Consider the following 10,929-nt stretch of genomic DNA (forward strand, 5'->3'; position numbering starts at 1 on the left):
CTTTTGCTATGCCCAGTCCAGCAAATGGGCTGGACAAATTTTTTCCTCCCCCAGCCAACACCCCTGGTGCAGGCTGTAGCTGGATATTCGCTCCTCAAATGCCAAAATGCCCACGAGTGAGTCCCCTCAGCCACCCTCACCAAACGCGGCTCTGCCCCCTCCCATGGGCATTTGTGTAAGGTGGAAAAGGGGACGTCTTGTGGGGGTAAATCTGCAAAAGCTCTCTGCAGCACTTACCTCACTGCGGGGTGCTGGGCAGGTCGATCCACCCCTGGGCACATGCCACCCCCCAGTACCCAGCCCATGCTCCTGGCCCTGCCTCTGGGGGTTAGTGGGGGTGCAAAAGGGAGGATCTGCCCCAGGGCCAGCACTCTCCTTCCCAGCTTCCATCCTCCCCTTGCTCCAGGGTTTATTTACTGGGGGTGCAGGAATAAATGGGAGTAAGGAGGTAGAAAAGGTCACCTGGGTGGTGGCCACAAAAGGGGACATTGTGCCTCCAGGGAGGGGACGGAAAGGCCCGTGGAGACAGGGGCACTTTGATGCAGTCTGCATGAAAGCATGGTGAGGGGGAGTAAACAGTGGGAGGGGATGACACCAAAACGTGAAAGGCAACAAAACCTCTCCCAGCTGGGACACAAGTCAGGATGGTCCCTTTATTTAGATGGATAGAGCTGGGCACAATGCAGGGCGGCCAGGCCAGCCTGACACTGTCCCCCACCAGCCCTTTCAAGCCCTTCCTTCCCCCTCCTCCCCTCCATCCTCAGCCTCTCACTTTCTTCCATTTTTCCCATTTTCTTTTTTTCTTTCACTCTCCCTACTCCACCTCCCGCTTCCAGCTTTCTCCTGCAGTGAAGGTGCTGAGAAAGAGGGGTGATATATGACGCAACGTTAATTTTAAGTAGAGGTGGAGAAAAACGGGCTCGGGGACATCCCCTCCATACACACAAGCCATGACGTCTGCGTTTCAGCATGGGGTGGGGTTTTTTGTCCCCAGTGCAAGCTGTGCACTGCAAATCCTATGGAGGGCTGACTCCTGGGCAGAGAGCGCTGGGGGCTGTTACGCCATGCAGACCCCTGCCCTCTGAGGTGCTTTAGGAGCATAAAGCTGGAGCATCAAGTCTTCCCCCGTGGCTGGAGGAGTCTGGGGACAAGCTGTCCCACACATCCACACCTCTACAAATGCCCCCAGCTGCTCTTACAGGGTTTGCTGGGGATAATTTCTTGCCACTGGGGTGGCTGCAGCCTGGGCATTGCCCCCCACCTGCCTGGGCTCACGCCTCGCTTGAATCTCCTCTGTGTTTCCAGCCCCTCAGCAAGGAAGGAGATCCAAAATCCTACTGCCTGAAGTCAAGACACAAGGGGAGCAAACAAAATCAAAACCCCATCATGTGCTATTTTTCAGCTGGCCGCCTGACTTTTTCTAACACTTTTGCTGGCACTTTAAGACCGAGACACAGCCCAGGATTTTTCAGATAGCTCAAGTGTCATTGCTGTACTTTGATGCTGTAACACAGAGGTGCTTCACAGTCTCCAGAAAACTGAAATTTTGACATTTTGACATGACCCAAAGCAAAGTCCTTGCTTCAGTAAATGATCTGTTGCACATTTTGACCATGCAGAACTTTGGGGATTTCAATCAAGCATTTAACATCTTGAAATTTAAAGTCATCCCGTTAAACAGCTCCTGAAATGAACCATTTTGTAACCCAACTGCTGCACTTCTAAAATCCTTCTTACTCACTGCATCTGCTTTTTTACTGAAGAAAAAAAGCTATATGGAAAAAGTCTCCACTCAGACAATACATTATCAGGGGAAAGAAAGCAGCAACAAATTCTCCACTTAGTTTATTTTCAATAAATATCTTCGCTGTGGCAAAATAACAGCTTCCATAATGCTCAGCTCAGAACTTAGCTGGAAGTTCATTACTTGCTTTGTTGCACGCTAACAAGCAATGCTTGAAGTGAATTATTTTAACTCTCTAACGGAAGTCTCAACTCACTTATTAAAATCGAACAAAACAAATCCAAACGGGTGCAAATAAATTAGCACAAGAAATTTACTTTGCCCTTATCTCAACTCTTCTGGCTTAGGACAATTTGCTAGAAAGGAGCTACACAGCTGTTCAGATTGCTTGCGTTCAAGCAGGCGTGCATTGTGACCCCTGCTCAGCTGCAGGGAAGCTCGCTCTGGGGCCAGGGCTAATCCAGCCGTGCCATGTGGCTTTCTAGCAGGATGAAGTAGGCTACGTTGAGCTCCCTCCGTGACACCTGAGCTGCTCCTCGCTGCCTCCGTACCGAGTGCCCTCCGCGGTGGCTGGAGAGAGCAGCCGCCAGGCCTGGTTACAGTAGCCTGTACAGGGATGCAGTGGTGCATGGCGCACCGATGCGATGGTGATGCCAAGGCTGACGCTGGTGAGAAGCTGGGATGGGGAGGTGGCAGCACAATGTAGGTGGCTGTTCGGTTCACCCACAAGGAGTGGTGTCCAGTCCTGTCCCTCCAAACGCAGCAGAAGCAAACAGCTTGCAGACACCTCCCGCCCCAGTCTGTGTCCCCAGCAGCCCGACAAGCCCCCTTCTGCAGCTCCCCGTCCAGCGCTCTGCTCCTTCCCTGGGGGATTTCTGCCACGCACACACCAAGCACAGCCCCCGTCCTAAACAACAGCTCCCACCAAGGGTCCTGTCCATGTAGCTCAGGCCCAGCCTGCCATGGCATGTGCAAGACACAGACACTGCCTTTGCTTTCTCCAGCAGGTTTCACGGCAGGGAGGGCCTTGTTTAAGATTTCTGCTGGGCCTGACAGAGTGCTCAGAGGTCCCTTGAACAACTTGTGTGCTTCTCTTTAATGGCAAGACTTGCCTGCTGGCAACTATTAGCTCTCTTCAGCGTCATAAACAGAGTTAAATTCAGCTCACACCACATTTGAACTTGGCTTAGGCACTAGTGCTTCTGCCAGTACATCGCTGTTTTCAACTCTAGTCATCACTGGTTTGAAGTTATTACTGTCTGGTGGTTGGGGTTTTTTGGTGGTGTGTGCATCCTAAATGAGCTCTGTGGTCTCCCCACTTCAAAAGCCTCTCTGCTCTCACCCCTCTTTACTGACCAAAGACCGAAGGGTATAAACTATCTCAGCAGCATCCCAGGTCTGTGCAGCCCACGGGACACAGCCTGTGGGACAGTCACACGTGCTGCTGGAGGGGGACTGGGGGGAGTCAGTCAAGGAGACGGTGCCGAGCTGTGCCGGGGTGCACCCAGCCCTGCTCCCCATCCTCACTGCCGTTAAACCAGACCCAATACAGTGCGCACCGCAGACTTCAAGCTGCTTAAAGCACGTTTCACCCTCTTTGTTGCCCAGTTTGCTCTGGTGCCAGGTGCCTCCTGGGTTAGGAGAAGCAGTGGTGGGGGCCGGCTGGCACAGAGCCCCCTCGGCAGGGAATTGCGTGCAGGTGCTTCACCAAGGCGAGCAGCTGCTTCCACTGACACCAACTGGCTCCCCCTCGCTATAAGTAAACCCGTGCTGAGGGCTGGCTGGCAGTCTGTGAGGGTTTGGGGTTTTTTTGCAGGTACTGCTCTGGTAAGAGGGTGATGGTATTTACTAATATTCTAAACTAGAATTTAGTTTACCCAGTGGGTTTCACCTGCTTCTCTCTCTGTATGGTTCTGCTTGAGGGACTGTGGCTCTTCTGTGGAGCCTTGAAGGAATTGTGTGTGTGAAAGTGGGAAACACAGAGAAAGGGAAAATGTGTTACAGTATTGCAACACTTCCTCCTAGTATTTAATATCCTGTCAAAATCCATCTTTTCTTTATATATCTTGAAGTGCTTCACTCAAGGGAAAGATATTTGCTATGTTATAGAAGTGTCAACATTTCACTTACAAATTGGTCATTCTTTTGGCAGTGACTTTAACAGAAAAATCCCCTTGGGGCTACCATGCCACTCTCTGTTGGCTTTTCTTCCCCTTTTAAAAAAAACAAAAACAAACAACTTAAAAAGCAAGCACAATTTACTGGGTCTGGTGACTCGATTGTGAGTGTACTGCAGGCTTTAAATGGTGGGGCTGAGGCCAGGAGATGAAAGAAGATCAAGAGGCAAGAGAACTGAGTCTTCTCCAGGAGCAAGGTGGATGCTTGTAGGTCAAAGCTTGAAGAGCTGCCCTAGTTCCTGCAGCCAAACAGTCTCCCTTACCAGAAATTTCTCCCCTTCTGCTGTTTATACCTCTGATCTCACTAACATCTACCCATAAACGGAACCATGTATACAGTTGAGGTGAGGGAGGGTGTCACAGCCCAATAATTGAAGTCATTTGTCTGTGCTGCTTGCTCTGAGTTAATGCACTATGCCTTCCACTGCTGACCACTTTCTTGCACTTTTCATTTCCGTGTTGCCCTACATGACTGTTTATTTCTCCTCTATCGTAAAACAACACCGATAGCTTGGGCAGATACTAAACGTCTGTCTTGTCTTGGGTTTTTCCTGCTCATCGTGTGTGGCTGCTGGTGTTGAAGTCTGCTGGCTGGCTGGGGTTTCTCGGAGCATCTCTCTGGCCTCACCTGTATGTAGCACAGCCACGTTAGGACTTCTGTGGGTCACTTCACTTATTCTTTTCACCTTGTTGTGCCCTGGGACAAAAAAAAAAAAGGTGTCAGCAGGAGTGAGGGGGCAGGCAGCACTCTGCAGAAAATGAGAACTTAATCAATCTGAACAGTGATGTCTGTCCAATTGTAGGCTCTCAAGAACAGGGGAGAATCTCCATTTAAAATACAGCAGAAATCCCAGTCTCTGATGGTTTTGCCATGCTTTCCCTAAGCTGAAGGTGCTGATATTCCCCTCTTGATGATGGTGATGGCAGAGGTGCAAAACAGCCACTCTCCCTGGCAAGTGCCTTGGCTACGCTACTTCTCCCATTCCTGTGCTAGCTTTAGCCTCTTTCTTGGTTGATTTTATTACGGGAAAAAAACAGATGAAAGAAATTACTTGGATATAGTAAAAAGACTGAGTACTAGTAAGTGTAAAACCTCTCTGTGTCCTCACTCAGCTACAGGAGCATCTGCTCCTTTCTCCAAAGAGCAAGCCCCAGGGACCGGCTTGAGAAGACCTGTGGTGAGGCTCCAAGGGATGCTCTGAAAGCACCTGGCAGAGCTCTCTCTGCTCGTGTCTGCCAGGGCATGCACAGAGCTCAGAAGGAGCCAGGGCTTCATGGTGTCCCCAGGTTTTTAAGTCATTCACTAGGCTGCCTGATAACCTCTTAAGGGTGCAACACTAACTCGTCATTACGGCTGGTGCTGCTTTAATACAGCTAGCCCCACTACTCCCAGGTATATATCACGGGTAACGCCCTGTTGATGGTAGTTTCTGGGACGAAAGCCGAACCCTGGCTGGCCGATGCCCAAGCTGGGCAAAGCCAGGCCAGCTCTGCTGCTGCTGACAGCGCAAGGGCTGCCTCTCTCTGAACTACGCACGCTCCTGGGCTCCTGGCCCGCATCCAATCCAGATAAGAAATGACTGAAAATTGTTACTGTTAGCCGGCTCTTCTGCGCCCTGCATGAGAAGAGCGAAATGACCTCAGGACTAGTCTTAGCACACAGCCGTCTGCCCACAACCCGTGGCAGTGCAGAGCCTTGCTACGCCCAGCAAAGCCTGGCAGGACAAGCATCTTCCTGGCGGCTGCTCCCCAGGGATGGAAGGGGAGGCAGCAGGAAGCTGATACGCAGACGCTCACCTTGCCGCCTGCTGCGCCCAGTCTGTAACAAGATCTTTACGAGGTGTTAACGTAAAAGTGAGTTGTTATAAATTAAAACCAACCGCTGGCTGTTCTCTGCAGGAGGATCTGTGGTAAAGCTGATGTTTGCTGGTGATACCGTGTGGCGGTAGGAACGGAAGAAAGCCCTCTTCCCTCGGACTCTTGCTGTGCTCCGAGGCGGTGCTCTCCTGAGGATCCCTGCAGTGCTGGGGCTCTGCTGCAGCCGCTGACCCTGCAAGAAGGACCAGCGATGCTGTCCTGCCCTGGAGATGCTGCAGGGCACCCGTGTGCCCGCTTCCTAGCGCTTCTCACGGTGTGCAAGCCTTCAGGCAGGCTGCGTAGCCCCTTCCTACAAAATTACTCTGTTTTAATAATAACGTGAAGAAATTTGGAATGAGTGTAGCCATGGAGCTGAACCTGAGGTTGCCCATGAGGGGTGACAGCATCATTTAGACACTCCAGTGCAATAACGCGTGGTTCATTGCAAGGAACTATTTTTACCATGTGCTGGGCTTTGTGTGCTTTGGGTAACAAGAAAAGTTTCAGCCTGAGCCATTCAACACGCCAAAGAAAGGGACCACAGTTGAAAACTCTCGGGTTCTTTCAGCCCACGGAGGGGGTCAGCTAATCCTGACGCCACCCTGCAACTTGTTTCTGCTTCATTAGAGATGTCTGTGACCTCTAAAATGCTGCTCAGGAAAACGGGAACCTGTCGGTGGATGCAGATATGAGAGGTTTACAGAAGTGTGTTTCATAGCAGCATGTTGACAGGCCTGTGCCTCCTGGTACCCTCAGCTTGCTACTGCCTCTTTTTTTCTTCTTTTCTTTTTCTTTTTTGTCCTGAATTCTCAGAATTCCTTGGCATATTTCTTCTGCCTGAATCTGACTGCCCTGCAGCCCTGTACCTTGGGGCTGGGTTTGTGTCCTCCTGGAGAGCTGGGGTTTCCATTTTAGGCACTGCATTTCCACTTACACATCTAAAGAGAAACGATGGGCTCGTCAGACTTTCCCCAGCCCTGCCACAAGTATTTTGGGCAGCAGTTTAGGCAGGTACCTGGGCTTCCTGGAAGCCCCTGTGGTAGCCCTTGGCTGGTGATAGCTAACCCAGACATTCACAGTCTCACCATCACGTGGAGGTACCCCCTCCAGGCAGGGTAAGCATGTGGGTGAGAAGGCAGAGCTGTTGTTACTCCTGCTGCTTACAAGTGACACTCACGGTCTCAGGGCTTTCATCTCCAAGTCTTTGCCCTGGCACTATTTTGCACAAATGGAGCAAAGAGGTCTAGGTGTGAGCACTGAGAGTTGGGAGTCTTCTCAACACAGTCCAAGCAGTCTCCAAAGTGGCTGCCTGAAGGTACCTGCTGCCTCTACAACTGCCAAAGAACCTACCTTGCGTCCTTCTTAACGCTTGCTTAAAAGGGCAGAACAATTCAATACCCTTCTCTCTGGTGTAGCCTCTTTAGCATCTTGATCTGAGAATCTGCTAATGACTTGTGGTCATCATGGCTGGGGAAAGAAGTCCCTCTGTCCATCTTGTGTTTCTAAACCAAGCATATTTCCTTCTCCCTGCACCTTCTTTCCCCTCAAGTGTTTGCAAGGGTCATGACCACCTTGGGGGGGGGGGGGGTGGGTGGGTTTAAGTAAATTGTACATTCCTGATTTCCCCCTTTTTAGTTTCTCCTGAAACACTGGCTGACAGCACTAATATAACTTGTGATGCTAAGCTCTTTTTTTTTTTTCTTCCTAATATTAATATTGCTTAAGTGAAAACTGTTCACAGCTCACTTCTTGCCAATACAGTTACAGTTGATGCTGCTTTGATGTTGCTGCAACAGTATCTTGGGTGATCTGATGAACCTAGTAACAATACTGGGAGTTACTTGACTGAGAGCCAGATACTGTTTTTGGAAATACAAAAATGATCAGCACTCCTAAGGAAGGAAAACAAACACCCTGCCAAGCAGTAGTAAAACTCTCTAAACAAATGCATTCTGCCATAATGGGACACTTGCACAGATAAACGTGGCAGTCCTGATTTCTAAATTGCTTGGAAAAGGTGGCACGCTGTTTCAGGCTGAGGATAAGTATGTGGGAGTCAGCATGGGTTTATGCCCGACTAAATTTTTGGAGGTCATCTGTGAGGATGAAGACCCTAAACCCCCACTGGGGAAAAGTACCATGTCATACATGCACACACACCCCCCAGCCCTGTCTGCTGCTGCCAAGCAGGTCACTTGACAGCCAGGTCAGCCCAAAACTCGCACTCATACCTGTGGGGCTGCTGAAGAGCCATACAGGACAAAACCTTTGCAAACAATTTATTAAGCACTTGAATTCCCAGGGCCTCTCAAAGGGACTGTTTATTAGAGCAACTTTGATTAGGGAATGAACTTGAAGCACAGTAACTATTGTTCTTTCTTGCAGGCTCCTCATTGCTGCTTGCTGTTAGAGCTTGCATTTTCCCATGGGTCAATTTTTTTGCTCTTCACACGGAGCCACCTATGTGGAATACTCCTATAGATCTGGATGACAGAGCACCAACTGCAATTACTGAATTTGGGACTGCTGAGTGATCATACTCCTGAAGACTTCTACATCTCCTGTACTAACGCAGCAGAGAGATTATACACACAGCCCTTGTAAAGTAGGTCAATTTTAATAACCCTTTCTGCTTTGTGTTCACTCAGCATATTCTATAGGCCAGCCCATTTTGCTCTGTTAACTGCTAACAGTAACTAGCGCTGTGTAAGGGAAGCTAACAGCCTCTGCTGTACTCTCCCCAGGCCATCATCACTGTGTTTTGTTTCACAGTGATCTGCTTACCTCTGGCTCACCTCCACTGAAGCAGGTCTTTCAGCGTGAGCCCAAAGGTAACGGACGGAGCTTAGGAGTCTGTAGCAGTGGCAACAGTTTCTAAGGTGCAATTCACCTTTGCTTATTGCCTTTAGGTAAAGTGTATGTATGTGCAGCTGAAGTTAGAGTAGGTCAGAGTGGGATGCTGCTGGTCACGTGTGGTTTTTGAATGACAACACTGTTCTCAGAGATGCTGCTCCGCTGAATAAAGGCACCCCAACCTAACTCCTGAGAGTAGCTGCCAGGACAAACAAACTTCAGATACCCACTCCCTCCTTACCTTTCCATGGCTCTCCCATCGCTGCAGGCAGGGGTGGCACAGCCTGCAGCACCTTCTGCATGGCCAGGAAAGGAGTTATCGGCACTGAACCTGCCTCCTCTCCTATACACATCTGCATCTCTCCATACATCATCTCTGCAGTCTTTGCACCAAGTGCTTGAGTTCACAGAACTTGAATGGGGAGAAGAAAAAGCAAGCCTGGAGGTTACGCCGTGCTGTTCCTTATTCCCCTCCACATATAAAACCTGCTGCAGGAGAGCTGCCTCTCGGCTCATTTCACTCCTTGCTCCCCTTTCCCACTCCCTCAGGCAGAAGTTACCTTGGGCGCTTCTGGCAAACACATGTGTCTTACAGCTCTGAAGCCATTTATAAATAGATTTTTATTTATAAAGTCAATTTACATAAAATATGATACTCTTTTAAAAACTGCATATGTACAACTTAAGAAATCCTAGCAAGTGCATACAAAAATGCCTTCAATACATTTTTTTTTTAAAAAAGAAAACTTCAGTTTTCAGAGAAGTGGACCTTCACACCAGACAAACTCAGACACCACGTTAAGACACAACAGAACTTTACAGTCTTTTACTAAAGTGTTTGGAGAGGATAAAACCCCACCTGTTTATCTAAACAGAGTATGTTCCCCAAACGTGCTGGCAGCGTCGGGGAGCGGGGGAACCAGGCTTGCTAAAAATAGAACCGTCTCCTCACCCCTTTCTCTAAGGTTTCTTGTACAAAAATAAGTCTTCATACACCAGTGTTCCTGTAGTCAGTTCAAGTTACATATAAAATAGAATCCGGCACGATAAAAAAGCCCCTCCCCCTCCAGAAACAAGGAAGCATCAGGTGGTTGGACTTTCTCTTCTTCCCCCAGGCGCCCGGGCCGGGTCCCCTCCGCTCGGGCACCCATCGCCCACCGGGCACCCATCGCCTCCCCGCCGGCGGGCGAGCCCGGCGAGCCAAGTGGCCAGCGGGGGGGCAGGAGGGTGTTCGGGTTTCTTTTTGCGGGGGGATGGTGACGGCTGCGGAGGGACTGCGGGCTGAGCGCGGCTGCGGAGAGATGCGGAGAGCGCCGGTGGGTCCGTGCCCGCTCCCCCAGCGCAGGGGCACGGGGGGGAACGGTGCCCACCCCCCGCCCCCACCCCCGCAGCCCCCTCACCTCCCGCCGGGTCAGATGCTCCCGAGCCAGCTGGTGAAGTCCAGCAGCTCCCGCTCCTCGGGGCTGAGCGCCGCGTCGTAGCCGCTCTCCTCGGAGGAGCACGGCGAGCCGGGCACGGAGGAGGCGAAGGAGGGCGACGCCGAGGAGTAGCCGCCGCCGCCGCCGCCTTCCCCGCCGGCAGCCCGCCCGCGGCCGTCGGGGAAGGCGGCGTCGTGCTCGTCGAGGAGCCGTTGCAGGGCGCGGATGTACTCGACGGCGGAGCGGAGGGTCTCCACCTTGCTCAGCTTCTTGCTGGCGGCGCCGTGCGGGACGTGCTGCCGCAGCGCCGCGAAGCCCAGGTTCACCAGCCGCACGCGGTTGCGCTCCCGCTCGTTCCGCCGGGCCACGGCCGCCGCCGCCGCGCCGGTGCCGGGCAGGGCGGCCAGGGCCAGGCGGCGCTTGCAGCGCAGCAGCTCGGGGGAGGCGGGCCGCCGGCGGCCGCGGGGGGCGGCGGGGGGCAGCGGCGGCAGGGCCCCGCCGTTCATCGCCGGGCGGCCACGGCGGCGGGTGGAGAGCGCGCGCGAAAAACAGTAAGGCTTTTCTAAACCCAAAAAGAATTTAAAACAATTTTAGGAAAACTGAACTTAACGCGGGGAGAGTAAAAAAAAGGGGGGGGGGGGGAGGGGGGCGAGCAGCGCGGGGGCGCTCGGTCAGCCGGTCGCTCGCCCTCCCGCCCGCCGCCGCTCTGCGCCCGCCGCCGCCGCCCGGCCCTTATCAACGCGCCGCGCGCGAGCCCCCGCCGGCAGCACGCGCCGCGCCCGCCGCGCCACGCGCGCAAACCCCCCCGCCCCCGCGCGCGCCCCCGCCCCCGCGCGCGCCCGGCGCGTGGCGCAGCCAAACACCCCCCCCTCGCGCCCCC

The 10,929-nt window shown here is 52.4% G+C and overlaps 1 protein-coding gene across 3 annotated transcripts; it reads right to left on the bottom strand.

The window, feature by feature from the left end:
• Window positions 1-9,234: 9,234 nt before the first annotated feature.
• ASCL2 (achaete-scute family bHLH transcription factor 2) lies at window positions 9,235-10,705 on the bottom strand. Of its 3 annotated transcripts, none has more exons than XM_055722345.1 (2): window positions 10,032-10,705; window positions 9,235-9,894 (listed from the first exon to the last, which is right to left on the bottom strand). In XM_055722345.1, exon 1 carries the CDS (start codon window positions 10,553-10,555, stop codon window positions 10,043-10,045), a length of 513 nt encoding a protein of 170 aa, XP_055578320.1. In that variant the 5' UTR covers window positions 10,556-10,705; the 3' UTR covers window positions 9,235-9,894; window positions 10,032-10,042. The 3 variants fall into 3 exon arrangements, with proteins under 3 accessions (XP_055578320.1, XP_055578319.1, XP_055578317.1); XM_055722344.1 differs by having other exon boundaries at window positions 9,235-9,922; window positions 10,032-10,704; XM_055722342.1 differs by having other exon boundaries at window positions 9,235-9,912; window positions 10,032-10,701.
• Between the last annotated feature and the right edge of the window lie 224 nt (window positions 10,706-10,929).

This window comes from Falco cherrug, chromosome 10 (genome assembly GCF_023634085.1).
Source record: "Falco cherrug isolate bFalChe1 chromosome 10, bFalChe1.pri, whole genome shotgun sequence".
Classification (NCBI taxonomy): Eukaryota; Metazoa; Chordata; class Aves; order Falconiformes; family Falconidae; genus Falco; species Falco cherrug.